General features: G+C 46.5%; 1 protein-coding gene across 3 annotated transcripts in view; it reads left to right on the forward strand.

The window, feature by feature from the left end:
* ERG (ETS transcription factor ERG) overlaps positions 1-17180 on the forward strand; it is a 110157-nt gene that overhangs the window by 51151 nt on the left and 41826 nt on the right. For all 3 annotated transcript variants that reach the window (XM_027095781.1, XM_027095861.1, XM_027095937.1), the window contains exon 3: positions 16828-16979. In XM_027095781.1, the coding sequence (XP_026951582.1) occupies positions 16828-16979 (152 nt within the window). The remainder of the gene's footprint in view (positions 1-16827; positions 16980-17180) is intronic.

A 17180-nucleotide genomic window follows, 5' to 3' on the forward strand; every position in this document is an offset into this window, starting at 1 on the left:
GGGGGGAGGAGCACAGCTGTGGAACTGAGCTATGATGCAGATGTCAGCTGGTCACCAAGTGCCCTCCTTCCCCTCACCGTGGAACGTTCTGGGGAAACAGGAGGCAGACATATATTGGTCCTCTTTGTAGAAGAGTCTTTTGCCCGTCTTTTCCGAGCTCCGCGTGCTGGATCCAGCTCAGTGGGGCTGGTCAGGTGTGTCCGTCAGGGTTCTCCAGAGAAACAAAACCCGTGGAATGCACAATGAAGAGGTTTGCTGTCAGGAACTGGCTCACACAGTTGTGGAAGCTGTCAAGTCTGAAATCTGTAGGGTGTACCAGCAGGCTGCAATCTCAAGGAGGAGTAGGTGCAACAGTCTTTTTTTGTTTTTTCAAATTTATTTTATTTTTTTGTACAGCAGGTTCTTATTAGTGATCATTTTATACATATTAGTGTATACACGTCAATCCCAGTCTCCCAATTCGTCCCACCCCTCCCCCCGCCGCTCTCCCCCCTTGGTGTCCATACGTTTGTTCTCTACATCTGTGTCTCTATTTCAGATGCAACAGTCTTGAGGCAGAATTCCTTCTTCCTTAGGGGAAGCTCAGGTTTTGTTCTTTAGACCTTCAATTGATGAGATGAGGCCCACCCACCTTATCAAGGATAATCACCTTTATTTAAAATCAATGGTTGGTAGATGTTAACTTCATCTATGAAATACCTTCAGACCAACACCTCGATTGGCATTGGATTAAGTCACTGAGTGCAGTGGCCTGGCCAGGTGGACACAGGACACCGACCACGCCTGGTACTTCTGGCCCCTTGGCTGGTCAGTGGTTAGTGGGGCCGTTCCTTTCAGATTTGCAAATCAGCATTTCCTGGGGTAGCCAGTTCCCTGTCCCTGCAGGGGCTCAGCCTGGCTGGATGGGAAGTGTTGGGGGCTGTCGCACATCAGGTTGATGGTCACCAGGACCGGCCTTCAGGCTGTGATCTTGTGGAACATTGCAACTGGGTGGTGAGGCACAGTCTGCTCTTCAGAGCATAACGGGCTGCCCGAAGGGGCGTGGAGGAAGGAAAAGCTCAAAATTCATCAGCGGACCTAAGGCCCATTTCATCTCGAGGATTGGAAGAGGCCGGCAGACAGGGCTGCCCGGGATCAGATCCGCAGACGTTTCCAGCTTGCGGCGTGGTCTTCACACGTGTCAGCTCCAGTTCCATAAAAGGGAACGTGGACCTGCATGGACTCTGCTTTCATTCTAGAGACCTTGAATGGGCCCCTGGCTGTACCAGCTCTGCCCAAAGTGTCAGGGGGCAGAGACCCAGGTCATGGAGACAGGGATCCTCCCTGGAGGGGCTCACGGCAGAGACACTGCAGAGGTGAGCATGGTCGAGCACCAGGGACCAGGATGCAGCTCGTAAATGTGCCGCCTCCCTGAATCTTTCCGGAGATGCTGGCTGCCTCACCCACCACCTGGAAGCCCCAGGCCAGGGGTGCTGGGAGTTAGGGACTGCAGCAGGAAAGGAAGCGCATCTCCTGGCCCCCAGCCCAGTAGCTCCGTCTCATTGTTCTTGCTCTGTGCTTTTGTGTGGTGGGCTTCCGTACAGTACACTTGCCTCTTGAAGTCACGTTCAGGAGGAGTTTACGTAAGTCAAAAATCGGACTTTGGCTGGAACGGGGAGGCTGTTACCTTTGTGGCCCCTTGGTGCTCTTTTGCAAACACTCCCCCGGGGGGGAGAGCCCCCTGTACAGCCTGGGCGTTGCCAGAACGTGACCTAGCTCCTTCCGCATAAGATACGGTCCCTGGGAATGGTCCTGTCTGTCCCTATCGACTCATTACCCTCGGAGGAAAAGGCCAAGGCTTGGAGGAGGGAGAAACTGAATTTCCCAAGCAAGTGATGGAATTCTGCAAAACCTTAGCCCCAATGCGCACACAAGCTCCTGAAATGAAATATGAGTGGTGAAATGAGATCTACTGCCATTATAACAGAGCTCTATAAAAAATAATGAAAGGAAAACAGGAGAGAAAGGAACCATGCCTTGTGAGCCAACAGGGATGTAATTGTGGGTTTGGCTTGGTGGCTGCCGTATCAGAGGACGTGATTCTTGCAGACACTAATCCAATTGCACATTGTGTAGACACAAGACATCACTTCTCAGCTTCGGTGGTCCCTGACACCCTGCCTTTCCCCTTTCTTCACTCCAGCCTCACACACAAGAAACCCCCAAGTGTTCACACAATGGAGACGTGTCAGTGCAGCCCAGCTGGAACAGCTGTTCACAGAGGGCCCTGCTGGGGCTTCAGAACTGCCTGGCCTCCAGCGAGCCCCCTGCTGTTGGCCTTAATTCTATGTGAGGTTCCTAAGGCCCAAGCCACTGTAGACTGGCAAGATAGACCAAGAAACACACACATGCACACACACACTCATACTCACATACGGTCCACAAGAAAATTGTCTTCCATCACAAGCAGGCAGTATGGTGTGCAAGCCTTTACTCTCTCTCAGCATCCCTGTCTCGGAGATTCAGTCAACTCTCAGGCGGGTGGAATTGGGCATCCTTCATCCTTCCACAGGCAGTAAAAACTCCTGGTAGCCCACCAGGACGTCGTGGCAATTCCGTGCTGCCCCCCTGGAGGCTCCCTGCAGCTGGAATTGAATGACTCTGTGTGCCACACTGTGAGTCCTGCTCTTAGCCCAGTACCCAAGCCACCTGGAGCCATTCGTCTATTGTTGAGGTCTGTTGGATGAGCGGTCCCCTGGTGCGCTGATCTTCAAAGTAGGGCCCTAAGATCCGCTGCATCAGCACCATCTGGGAGCTTGTTAGAGATTCAGATTCTCAGGCCCTGCCCAGACCTGCTGAGTCCAGAGCTCTGGGGGTGGGACCCAGCACTCCTGCTCTAACAAGCTCCCCCTCCCCTGCCCCGGGATTCTGACACTCACCGGTCTGAGAAACAGTCCCGTGGCAGCATCCAGGGAGAGAAAAAAAATGAGAATCCCCGGAACTGGATAAAGGTGGCCTATAGAGTGGATAATCTGGGAGAACAAAGTGCAGAGGAGGGTTCGCTCCCAGGAAGTCTGTCTGCCTAGGTGGACGGCCACCCTGCTCGCCTCTCACTGCAGTGGCTTTTGTCTGGCTGAGCCTGTGAGGTGAGAGATTGGGCCTCGCCTCTCTCTGTTGTCTGGGAAGGAGATTCACTGTGTGCTGTGAAGAACTCCAGCCTAGGATCAGATGACAGGATGCTTTTGACTTAATATTGAAAAAGCATGCGGTCTGGAGTGTGATGAAGATGACGGAAAAGGGGGCTACCTGATTGGTCCATCTTGGTGTCAGACGTCCTGGTTACGCACGGAGTCATTCATTCATCCAACAAGTATGTACTGAGCACCTATTACGTGCAGTCACTGTTTTAGGTACTTGACATACAGTCGTAAAACATACACAAAAATATTGCCTCTCTAAGTTCACTTTCTAACGGGAAAGACAGCCAGTGAACCAGATAGCTAACTAAAGGCTAACAGGTTAGATTGTGGTAAGTGCTAAGGAAAAAAGAAAACTAAAGCAGGGCAGGGGGTGGCAGTTCTAGAAAGGGCAGCCTGAAAAGATCCCCTCTGAGAACATGACATTTGAGTAAAGCCCCAAAGTCAGTGAGGGAGGAGGTCCCATGGTTACCCAGTAGGAGAATATTCCAGGCAAAGGGAGTGGTGAGTGCAGAGACCCTGAGGTCAGCCTGAAGTGTGGGAGGACAGTCATGGCTAATGTTCAGTGACCAAGGGGAAGAGTGACAGGAGATGAGGCTGAGTGATCCTGGGGCCAGTGAGGGGCTGTGATCTTCACTCTGAGCGAGCTAGGAGACCGCTGGGGGCTGTAAGCAAAGGAGGGACATGACGCCACTCAGATTCAGCAGGATCTCCCTGGTCCTGTGTTGAAGCCAAGACCGCCAGGAGGCCCTTCGGGAGTTAGGGGAAGAGATGGTGAGGCTGCGTGAGGGTGGTTGCGATGCAGGGGTGGGAAAAGTGATTGCATTCTGGACATATTTTGAAGGTAGAACTGCTGTGTTTTGCTGATGGGTATGGAGTGAGGAAGAGGGAAGTGAGGCTGAGCCCCAGGTTTGGGGGGTGTACCCCAAATGAGGGGTGGACAAACCACAACTGGAATCCTCCTGAGAATCGAGCCTAGGCCCCTCTAAGTATCAGCCCAGACGCAGGGGGCTTGCACTTACCTCTAATAGGCACCAGGCAAAATAGGACGAGCTCTGGACTCCTTGCCTGAGTTCAGGGGATCTTACTCATTAAACCAGTGCTTCGCAGATGCCGTGCCTGCGCCCCCAGGGAGCCATTTGGCAGTGTCTGCAGACAGGTTTTTTTTTTTTTGCGGTATGTAGGCCTCTCACTGTTGTGGCCTCTCCCGTTGCGGAGCACAGGCTCCGGATGCACAGGCTCAGCGGCCATGGCTCACGGGCCCAGCCGCTCCGCGGCATGTGGGATCCTCCCGGACCAGGGCACGAACCCGTGTCCCTTGCATTGGCAGGCGGACTCTCAACCACCGCACCACCAGGGAAGCCCTGAAGACAGTTTTGACTGTCACACCTGTGAGGCGTTCCTGGCATCTAGTGAGTTGAGGCTAGAGGTGCCGCTCAGCGGCCTACAACACACAGGACAGCATCTGCCCCCAGAAAGAATCATCTGGCCCCCAAGGTCTGTCGTCTCGAAGTGGAGAACTCTGCACTAAACCATTTATTTGGTGTTTACTCTTCATCATAGACAGTGTTTGCTATGAAGATGAGTTAAGAGAAGCTTACGGTCCATCAAAGGTGAAAACGATTCCGTGAGGTCGCATGACAAGTACAAGTTCAGGGGGATGCTCTGGGCCTGGCCATAGCAGGGATGAGAGTATGACTCAGTTTCCCCAGCCAGGAAAGACTCCCAGAGGAGTGATACTAATATTTCTATAACGCACTGTGATTTAGTAATAGATTTTAGGATACAACATATCATCCAATTTCCTCATTAAATCTATGAGATGGCATTAAGATTAGACCCATTTTACGCATGGAGACCGTTGAGTCTCCGTAACTTAAGTCCGCCTGCCATGGGCCGTGTGACCCCAGGCCTGTGCTCCTCTTCCTCCCTCAGGGCTGCTTCCTTTAGCCAGGCATCACCTCTGTGTTGGCAGGGATGGTGGAGTTTCTCCAGGTGATGGATAAGCCATACGTCCGATTTTTTGTCTTCTGAGAGGCATTAAATCCAAACACCAACCATATTTTGATTTCTTGTATATATTACACAGTTAAAAAAATTTACTTTCCTCTCATTTTACTTATTATAACAGATCAATTAAACTGCACTCATCTTTACATTCCCTTCATGAGGTGATTCCAAACAGAACCACATTTAACAAACAATTAGCGTGATGGGAGACGCACAGTCTGAGCCCAGTGGTGGCTCTTAGTAAATACTCATTGGGCTGAAATTAAAAATAAAAAATTCTCAGCTTTAGGATAGTGACTATTCCAGTTCCCTGTGTGTCATTGTGTTGGAAGAGGTGCTTTGCCCAGTTCCTGCGTACAGAGCAACATCATGGCGGAAGGTCTTTTAACATCAGTTTTCTCATTTTACGTGGAATACTCAATATTTGACATTTGAAAGCGGCTCCCTGGGACTGGTCTCCCTCATGCCTTTCTACTTTGATGCATTGAGATTTGACTTCATGTATATCTTCTTACATTTTCTAGAAGACTTTATGTCTTCTTTTAGGACAGTGAAATTTGCAGCTATAATCACATTTGTTCCTTTCTGCCTTAAGGTTGTGAATCCGACTGGCATAAAAGATGTTTCCTAGTTAAGCTTGGCCACCTTCCAAACCTTCCAAGCTGTGGGCGGCTCAGTGTTGGAGACTGGAAAACTAGTGGTTTTCCCAGCTGTGCTAGTGAGGTCGGGTGGTAATAGTTTGTCCTACTTGTAAGGGGCCTTGAGTCTTTACAGACATCAGTTCATTGGGCTGCAGGGCTGAGACATGGATTGAAAGGGCCTCACTTGGGGAAGATTTAGTGAGAGAGTCAAGTTCTCTGGGGCTCCCTCTCTGTCTGGAGCAGACTTTTTCTCATCCCCCTTCCTTAGTAGCACTCATGAGCATCTTTGCCATTTCTTGGGGTGTCAAATGGATGGACACCATTTTGGAGAACAGCCTAAGAGCTGTGCTCTTCCTTGTGATGTAAGTGAATCCCATCGGGTCACTGTGGATATTGACATTGGGACAAGGGCACTGCTTGGCATTTTCTATCCTGAAAGGAAAATCATCTTGGTTAACCAGAATTTACATAGCCTTTTAGGAAAATAAAACCCTGAAAGCACCATAATGGCTATCGGGCTTACTTCTTTCCTCTCTGAAAAATGAAAGTGTTTTGAGAAAAGCATACACACACGCACACAAGATAGAAAAGGTGCCACATCTTTGTCAGGTAACTATTTGTAGACATCTTATTCTACAGAATACTTTATTCTAAAGGATGAATCCCCAAAGGATGCGTTTCCTCCTCAGTTTTCAAGATCTAAATGTGCTGTGATCTTGCTGATACCATTTTCGGCTGTTAAACCATGAAACTTTCTCAGGGAAACTTCAAACCCCTTTTGGGGACAAAGAACTAACTGTTGGTGGTGACTTTTTAAATTAATTTCGTCTTCAACTGCTTAGGAGAAGGGAGAAGGGAGAAGGGAACAGGCCTGGTGGGAAGAGGCTGAAATTCCAGGTGTAAGAGAGAATATTTAGTAAGGGTAAAAATAACACACAGCTGTGAAGATAAACATCTCCAGTTTCAGTTGGAGCCCAGAGTGCTCCGTGAATCACTGCCCAGCTCCACCCGCTGCTCAGGCCATGGGCTCTGAAGCAGCTTTTCCACTGCCTCTGATTCAGAAATAAACCAGACCTACAAATTACCCCAGTGCTTTCCAGACAATCCCCTCCTTGTCTGGGGTCCTAAAAATACCTTTTTGTGGTGACTACCTCCATTCATGGCGTGAAACTTGATTAGGAGTTGGTTCGGTCGATTAGGACTAAGTATGTGCTTTTAGGATTCTTAGGAAGAAAACCACCTGAGGGGGGATTGATTCCTATTCAGGTTTAAGGCAGACTTGGGATGCGTGCCCTGGCCAGCATCCTTAGGACCCTCTCGTGGAACTGAACTCTTTGGACTGTCAGGGCAGAGCTGCCAAAGAAAGCCTCTGTAGTCTAGCTTCATCATCAAGTTCTTAACATGAAGTTACCTAATAAGCTAAAAAGCACATTTGGGAAGATAGTGCCATTCTAATAAACTGTCATGAGCTGAAGACTGCACGGGAGTAAACATTCGCTTGCTCATCCACAAAAGGGTTGGATGGGATGTGGACCGTGGTCTTCCAGGGCAGAGTATGTGGGGCTGGGGAGAGAGACTTCACCCACCCAAAGGCAGGCACCACGAGAACAGGGACACTGCTGGGTCCCCGGCACCTGGGACAGTACGTGGCGTACACTTGCTCTGTAAGTGTTTGTCACACAGATGAATGGATAAAGAAGATGGGGTACATATGTACGATGGAATGTTACTCAGCCATAAGAAAGAATGAAATAATGCCATTTGCAGCAATACGGATGGACCTGGAGATTCTCATACTGAGTGAAGTAAGTCAGAGAAAGACAGATAGCATATGATGTTGCTTATATGTGGAATCTTTTTAAAAAAAATGGTACAAAGGAACTTATTTATAATGCAAAACAGAAATAGACCCACAGACATAGAAAACAAACTTACGGTTACCAAAGGGGAAAGGGAGGGGAGGGATGAATTAGGAGTTTGAGATTAACATATACACGCTACTATATATAAAATAGATATACAACCAGGACCTACTGTATAGCACAGGGAACTGTACTCAATATTCTGTAATAACCTGTAAGGGAAAACAATCTGAAAAAGAACACGTGTGTGTGTGTGTGTGTGTGTGTGTGTGTGTGTGTGTGTGTGTGTATAAAATGCATACCTGAATCACTTTGCTGTACACCTGAAACGTACACAACATTGTAAATCAACAATACTTTAATAATTTTTTTACATGAATGAATTGAGGAGGCCCAGGGCCAGATGGCTGAGGACAGTCTAGGGAGTGTGGATTTGTCGGACGGCTCTATGGGCCGAGGAAGGGCTTGGGTTGCACGTGGCCAGCATGGACTTGTCTTTGTGGAAGATGACTCTGGTAGCAGGAAAGCAGACTCTCTGGAAGTAAAGCTCAAGAATACTCCTCCCTTCTAATTTATCCCTCTGCCCCTCTCTTGCCTTTGGAAACCGTAAGTTTGTTGTCTACATCTGTGACTCTATTTCTGTTTTGAAACTAAGTTCATTTGTGCCATTTTTTTTAGATTCCACGTATAAGCGATATCATATGATATTTGTCTTTTCTCTGTCTGAATTAGTTCACATATACACACTACTATATATAAAATAGGTAATTAATAAGGACCTACTGTATAGCCCAGGGAGCTCTACTCAATATTCTGTAATAACCTATATGGGAAAAGAATCTAAAAAAGAATGGATATATGCATATGTGTAACTGAATCACTTTGCTGTACACCCGAAACTAACACAACATTGTAAATTAACTATACTCCAATAAAAGGTTTTTTAAAAAAATATGCATTTCAGGGCTTCCCTGGTGGTGCAGTGGTTGAGAGTCCGCCTGCTGATGCAGGGGACACGGGTTCGTGCCCTGGTCTGGGAAGATCCCACATGCAGCGGAGCAGCTGGGCCCGTGAGCCATGGCCGCTGAGCCTGCGCGTCCGGAGCCTGTGCTCCGCAACGGGAGAGGCCACAGCACTGAGAGGCCCACGTACCGCAAAAAAAAAAAATGCATTTCAAATGTGAAAAAAAAATTACTCCACCAGCATGTGATGGAGAACGAGGCAGGGGAAAGCCGTCTCCAAGTGCAAGAGGAATTCAGGAACAGGAAGGAGGATGGGGCTTGAAGAATGGGTAGATTTTCTAGAGGACCAGCGGGTTTGCCACCACCAGGAAAAGTTATATCAGTTTTGCCCAAATTCGATTTTGACTTGCCTTGGGCTTTCTCTCAGGCCTGAGCGCCTCCACTAACTGTTGTGAAGTGAGGGTGGATCACAGATTTAAGGTGGCTGGTGAGCTCGGCCCTGTCACTTGGGGCTGCATTCAGTGACATGCTTGGATGAATGAGGTCCATTCACACTCAGCTCAGGGCACAGCGCATCCTTGTCAAGCTAACGTTCGCATCTATGCCATTTCACTGCGGGCTGTTTCTGTGATGGAATCTGCCCTGCTGTAAGTAGACTCTGATGTGAGAAAACCAATGTCAGATGTCAAGTTTATTTTGTTTTTCAAAAACCAAAGCCCTAATTTTAATGTCTTGGTACATTTTTATAGGCACATTACCCCTTTTCAAAGAAAAGGATTATGGAAACAGCTAAAAGAAGCTTTTGTATCGGGCTGGGGTCCACTTAATCTTAAAAAAATTAGACGGACTACTTTCTCAGTGGTCCAGCTTCTGTCCTGGTTCTCAGTTCTGTCTTCTTAGACCCATGATCTGAGTCACAGGCATTCCCACTCTCCTCTCTGAGCACAGACACTTCTTGTCTGATTTCCTCACACTCATGAATGTTCACCCATGATCTCTGCAGAGCTTGCACCCTGCTGAGTGCCTCAAGGAAGGTTTGGGGAGGGACATATGATGTTCAACTGTAAATCGAGGTGGCCACCTTTTTCTTAAACCAGACTTATCAAAATTCGTATGCATGTCCAAATAAACATTGCCGCCTTTAGCGTCTCCCAGGAGGCTCTGCCTTTGTCTGCACAGGGCTGGCCCTACTCATCTCACATCTGCCGCCCTATCCATGACTGTCTTCAGGGCCACTCCCAGGATATTCTTCAGAAAATACCCAATAGTGATGACCTTGAGTCTTCTGAGGGTCCATCCCATTATGTGTTATGTCTGTGAAAGAGACCATTCGTGTGGAGTTACCAGGGGAGGTCCTATAGCATGGTGGTCAAGTCCTTGGACTCAGGACCCCAACTCTGTAGGTTCAAATCCCAGCTGCTCCACTGCTGGTCGTGTAACCTTGGGCACAACCTGCCTCCATCCTCTCTGCAAGTCAGCTGTAATATTGCTGCTGCTTATTGGTATTTGACCTCGTGGAGTTGTCAGGATGAGGTGAATAATAACAGCTAACACATAGCATTTACTGTGTGTTAAGCACCATTTTGAATGTTTCACTATAACATGAATACATGAAAAGAGTTTGGAGCCATCCCTAGCATGAGTAAAAGCAGTCAGATACAGGCTAGAAGATGAAACAGATAAGGTCTGTAAATATTTGTTTGCCCACCATGCAGAGGCAAATCTGAATTTAAAACATATAACTTAGAAGCCTGTGGAAACTGGAATATGTAGCATTCCATCTCTCAAGATTTTTTTCGGTTTTTAATCGTTTATTTTTTATATTTTTGCACCCATTTTTCTGGTTGGCTGGTTCTTTCCAAAATCAGTGTCGAGAAGTGGTAAGCATGGAGCGCTGGCTGAGGAAATACAGTCTCCCAGTTCCTGTAGCTGAAGCAGCTGCGAGCTGTGTGATTGGAGCATCCTGCTTTGTGTGTGGTATGTTCTCAGGTCTGTTATGGGATGCTGGGAAGGATACTGCTTGCCGCATCACCCAGTTCTCTGCAGGAGAAGCCACGAGAGAAACTTCTCTCAAGTTTCAGCCCAGGAGAAGCTTTGCTTCTGCTGAGTGACTGGTTCAGATGTATCTTTTTGACACCTTGAATTGTCACAGGATAGATTCCTTTTTTGCTTTGGCAAGTAGGAAGTTCAGAGATAGATTGATGTTCTACCTTGAACAACTATAAATAGGAAGCTTACTCAATGTGCTGATTTTATCTCTTGGTTAATTGCTTTTCTGCCCTCATATAACCTTCACTTCCATTCCTTTGATCGTTTATGTCTTGTGTGCATTTTTGCAGTCCACCTCAAATGTCACATAGTTTGAGGAAGGAAAGGGGAAGAAGGTATATTCAGAGCCACCGCACATACACATAAATATAACTCTGGAGCTGCAGAGGGAGATGTTGGACTCTCCTCCTTAGAAAAATGTTAATATAAGCTAAGCATTTGTTCATCCAGGTAGCTTCTGGAGAGTCCTGCCTGGGGGCTTGGGAATGGAGTTTCCCAGCCCTCTGATTCTGTAACCCTACAAGAACCCAGTGGAGTTTGGCAGCATGTCTGACTTCTCACCTTAATTTAAATATAGTAGATTTTTCCAATTTATTTGATATTCTTTGCTATGTTCTTTCATCATTAATTCATAATACTAGTATGTTTTAAGATGTCAATGATCATGTTCTCAACTCACCTTAATTCTCCAAATGCTACTTAAGAGCGATTAATTAATTGAGGCTCAACAGGCCATCTTAGTTGGGCATGTGTCTCCAGTTATCAGAAGAAGGGCACCAACCCCCCATCTTGTTCATCATGAAGGTTGAGGGGGTCGTTCTACATTATTTCTCTATTTCCTAGAGTGACCGCAATTACACCCAAGTGGCATGGAAATCTGTTAGATTGCTGCAGAGATTAAACTCCTGAAGTTGTGTGGCCCCAAGGATGTTTTAAGGGGCTTGGAGGCTGATACACCCGACTTTCTGGCACCCCAGCTGTTGTCCAGTGCCTTCCTGAAATTCTTCAGTCTGAATCAGCCTCCCCCTCTCAGGGCAGCCCCAGCCCCATGTGGGATTTCTTCTGCTGTGAGCGGTCTTCCTGCCTTCTCTTCCCTCTCACTGGTGCCACATACTGTATGGGGTTGTCAAGACCAGTGTTTTGTGGGTTATAAATAGAACCCAGACCTGAAAATGTGAATCTGAGAATATGGTTAAGACACAATCATTCTTTATTTATTTTATTGTGGTAAGAACACAACACGAGATCTACCTTTTAAACAAATGTTTAAGTGTACCTTATTGTTGACCAAAGGTACCAAGTAGTACAGCAGATCTCTGGAGCCTTTTCATTCTACTTGACTCAGACTTTATGATGGTTGATTAGTAACTTCACCACTTCTCCCTCCCCCAGCTCCTGGAAACCAACATTTCACTCTTTGATTCTCTGAATTTGACTTTTTTAGATACCTCATATAAGGGGGAATCGGGCAGTATTTGTTTTTCTGTGACTGGCTTTTTTCACTAAGTATAATGTTCTCAAGGTTCATCCATGCTGTCATCTATATCCAAATGTCCTTCTTTTTAAGGAGAATAGTATTCTATTGTATGAGCGTACCACATTTTCTTTATCTATTCATCCATCACTGGACATATAGGTTGTTTCCACACCTTGACTATTGTGAATGGTACTGTAGTGAAGCTAGAAGTGCTAATATCTCTTGCCTGATTTTAATTCTTTTGGATAAATAGGCATAAGTGGGATTGCTGGATCATATGGTTGTTTTCTTTAAAAATGTTTCAAGGAACCGCTATACTGTTTTCCAGTGCAGCTGTACCATTTTGCATTCCCACCAACAGTACGCGAGGGTTCCAATTTCTCTACCTCCTCACCAACACTTGTTATCTTTTGGTTTTTGTTTTTATAATAGCCATCTTGACAGGTGTGAAGTGATATCTCACTGTGGTTTGACTTGCATAATCACTTTTCCATGCCCTTAAAAGATAGAGTCTTTGAGAGAAATATCTTGAACCATGCTTATTAGCAATAAAGAAATTGATGCCCCAAACAATAAGACAGAGAACTTTCATATTCACCAATTAATTACCCAGTTAGCAGGCGTCTAATGAATTGCCTTAGAACTTTCACAGGAACTGTTAAAGAACACATATGTGAATACCAAGAATATCATATTTAAAGGGATGCTCTTTGCTATGTGCATTTCAAAGTAATGTACTGAATGCCCAAACCTTTACCATGTTAGAATAGAGAACGTGGGATCCTCTGTTCTAGGCTTGGTACAGGTAGGATACCAGGCTGTTTGTGGGAGCTTCTCCCTGTGACTTCTCAGAATGCACGATGAAGGTAGAGCTAAACAGTGCAGTAAGCAAGGGGCAGGTTTCCGGTGTGGATCTTTTCTTACCACAGCTGGGCAAAGAGCTGAAAACGCATTTATTGGGAGATTTATTTGATATTCTTTGCTATGTTCTTTCATCATTAATTCATAATACTAGTATGTTTTAAGAAGTCAATGATCATTGACTGGGCAAAGAGCTGAAAACGCATTTATTGGGAGACTTTTCAATATACACTTTGCAACTCTCTGAATCACGTTAAGATTTCTCTTTCTTAAAATAGCAGTGTCTAAAGACCATGAAAAAAATCCTCCTCCAGGATTTCCCTCTCTTTCTTATTTCCGTCTTTTTAGATACGCTCTGGATGGGTCACACATCTGCTGTGCTGGGGAATGAACAGTCCAGGGGCAAGGATGGTGGCCTAGACTATGAATCGTGTATGTATCACAGTGCACACCCTAAGCCAGAGTAACGTGTGGGGCAGGGCGTTCCTGATGCCTTTCTGAAATAAGGATCTGCTTTACTTTTTAAAGGGCCGCCATCCTAGCCATCTTAGCTTTACTGGGTGGGGCTGTCTGTGTGGGGGGTTATAAGTGTGGCCAGTGAGTAGAGGCTGCCCAGCTTCAAGCCTCAGTTCTGCCTCCTCCTGTCTCTGAGACCTGGAGCAATTCGCTTCTCTTTTGTGTCATCAGTTTACACATCTGAGAAATGGAGCTAATGCCAGCAGCCGCTGCACCAGGCTGTTGTGAGGATTGGTAACTGTTAAGCTCTCAGAACACAGCGACATATATATATGCTACTCTTTTGCTATTAAAATTTCCAAAAGAATAAACAAGGCGAAATGACTGAACAGTGAGAATAGAACACCTGGGGCCCCTTTAACCAGTATTTATTGAATACCTGCCTTGAGTCTTGTATGTCAGTGGCCCTATGGGGTGACCTCTCCCCTCTTTAGGGTTGGAGTTCTGTTAGATTTATTACTTAGATTCAAAAACTGTTTGAAGTGATCACAAACATGGTTCCCTTCTGTCTTCCTCTGAAGCTAAAACAAAATACAGTGGAAAAAAGACAATTTTTTTTACTGAACTGAAGGTACAACGTTTGAAAATAGGGTTTCATTCTGCTGCTTTTTTTCACAATGAAAGCTGGCTGGAAAAGCTTAATGAGATGAATTGTGTCTTCTGGTTATAAGATGAAGACAAAGTAACCATATTGAAGACTGCCCCTGTTTTAAATACTTACACATATTTTTGGAAAGTTCTGGTAAAATGCAATTTAATAGCTCATTATATCTCTGTATTTGATGAGGGATCTATTTTAATGCCATGGGAAAACTGATTTGTTCCTAGAGCTTTCGTCCTCAGAGATGGAAATTGAACAATTGAATTGTAAGAAAATGGGAGAGTTGGAACGTATGGTCCATAATCCCCCATGTTTCCTCTTTCTATAATTCTATACATCTCTTTGACTTTTAACTTTTTAGATGGGTAACTGCCTTGCTGGAGAAGAAAGAATTTATGGTGCCTGATATACAGCAGGCACTCAATAAAAAATAGTCTAAATGGAGGAGTGAACGAATGAATCTGAACAGTGCTCATCTTAGATCTTACAGATGTTACTTGAGTGACACTCATCACCTAAGTAACATCTAAAGTCTCTTTCCTAAAGAAACAAACCCCTTTAACTCTCTTCCCTAGTAACTTCTCTCCTTGAGACCAACGGACCAAAACATACATACTCCACTCAACTGATGGAATTTTCCAAAGGGAAAGGAAGCTAAGTCTCAAGTGAAGACATTCAGTGTTTTGATATTAGGATGGGTCTTTTAGAGATAAATGTTGGAAGCCAGGAAAAACAGCATCAAGAGGAAATAATGCACGTGTAGGCAGCATTGGAAATATAGAGGGTTCGCACCGTGGGAACTCCGACTGCTATTATTTTTAAATTTCCTTCATGTTAGTACAGCTGTGAGGATGCCATGAAACAGGGCTGTGTATTTCCAGGCCCATGGTAGGAACTTAGTCCTGGATGACCCCAACTATAACCTCCATGCACAGACATACCTGCTTCTTCCTCATCATCAGCCCTAAGCTCCCTCCATCAGCACCAGACATGTGCAAGGGATGCTGAGAACAAATCTGTATTTTCAGAGTTCCCAGACGCTGAACAAACTCTTTCCAGGGCCTTTGGTCTGCTCTTCCTGTCCACACCCCCGCCATGGCTCTTGGGTCTAGAATGACCTTTTCCACCCCACCTCAGTCCTGCCCCGCCCAGAGAGTGCCCTTCTGCCTCAATGCCTCAGACCATCTCTGACTTGAAGGTCATGTCCATGCCAGGCCTATAGTTCCAAGATTCTGCAAATTGGCTGCAGAGTTCCAGCAAACAAAGTGTGGAGGAGACAAAGGAAGGCTCACTGGAGTGGAGCCCACAACCATCAGGGCCTCAGACATGGGGATGGAAATCTAACATCCAATGGAGATGCGTAGATTCCTAAGAGTATGAAGAATCCTGTGTTGGGTAGCACTTGAGAGGAAATTTCTAGAAGTCCACCTTAGAAGACATAACCCAACCATCAAGATCCCTCAGAAAAAAACATTTTTCTGTTTCCTGGTTAAGCTGCATTTTCTGTTTGGAGTTTCCCCATTATGTATGATTTCACCATGTCCAATAACTTTCCAGTCTCACTTAAAAATTTATATTCCCCTTTTTTCTTTTTTTAGAAAGGCAGGTTTGTCTTTGTCCAAGAGGCCATGGCTGTCTTAACGAACAGCAGCCCTGTGAGCTGTTCCCCAAGGCCCAGCAGCTGACTCCTTTCTGCAGGCGCATAGCTGGTTTCCCCCCACCCCACCAATCCTAGTCCTACAGGGCTGCTGGGGTCCCCTGTCCTTCTCCCTCCTCTGATCTTCCTGCCTGCACCTGAGCCAGGAACACTGGGGGCCTTCAAACTCTGTGTCTAAAGATTGGCTGCAGGGATTTGAAATTGAGCACAAGGATTTCGTTCTGAGGTTGTGAAGAGGCGTGCACTCTAGGATAAACCTTGCTGAGGGTCGTCTCCCAGCATCTGTGTGCGTGGCCTGTTTACAGTCACACGGGGAGAACAAGCGCCAGTTCCCTGCTCCTTGCAAGTGTTTCCAGTCAGTTGTCACGGAAGGGGGTTTGACACGACAGTTTCAGAAGGAGCTGGCTGGAGAAATAGAAGGCAGGTGGCAGCTTTGCTTCCCACGTGCCTGCCCTCTGCTTCCACTGAGCAAGGGCACTGTCTTAGTCTGCTCAGGCTGCCATCACAAAATACCATGGACTGGGGCAGTGGGGGGCGGGTGCTTAAATAACAGTTCTGTAGACTGGAAGTCAAAGATCAAGTTGCTGGCAGGGTTGATGTCTGGAGACAGCTCTCTTCTTGGGTGGAGGATGGCCACCTTCTCACTGTAAACTCAGTGGCAAAGAGGAGAGAGACAGAGACAGAGAGAGGTATCTGGTCTCTTTGCCTTCTTATAAGGGCCACTAATCCCATCATAGGGGCCTCACCCTCAGGACCTTGTGTAAAATTAATTATCTCCCCAAGGCCCCACCTCCAAATGCCATCACGTGGGGATTAAAGCTTCAAAATATAAATTTGGAAGAAACACAGCCATTCAGTTCATCACAGACACTGCATTTGTCTTTTCACAGTCTCCTCGCCCTTCCTCACACCCCTCCACCTTGCCCCTCCTTGCTTCTCTGGGTATCACGCGGAGACAGGGAGGAGGGCTCTGGGTTGCCGCAATAATGGAAGGATGTGTCTTCTTCCCCTCCAGGAACTCCCCTGATGAATGCAGCATGGCCAAAGGAGGGAAGATGGTGGGTAGCACGGACACTGTCGGGATGAATTACAGCGGCTACATGGAGGAGAAGCATATGCCGCCCCCAAACATGACCACGAACGAGCGCCGAGTTATCGTCCCAGCAGGTCAGAGGCTCGGTCAGCGACCCACGCCTTCCTAGAACTTCATTCGGCTCTCTCTTCTTGCCCTTGGCATTGGTCACCCTCCACTGCCTGGAGCAATGGTTGTAAATGGAAGCCGGCAGAAGTTGGTCCACCCACAGTGAAATGTTCACTGCTCTTGGGGTGTGTGTGTGTGTGTGTGTGTGTGTGTGTGTGTGTGTGTGT

Source organism: Aethalodelphis obliquidens, unplaced genomic scaffold (assembly GCF_003676395.1).
Source record: "Aethalodelphis obliquidens isolate GAN/ISIS:26980383/991018 unplaced genomic scaffold, ASM367639v1 scaffold1, whole genome shotgun sequence".
In the NCBI taxonomy this organism is placed as follows: Eukaryota; Metazoa; Chordata; class Mammalia; order Artiodactyla; family Delphinidae; genus Aethalodelphis; species Aethalodelphis obliquidens.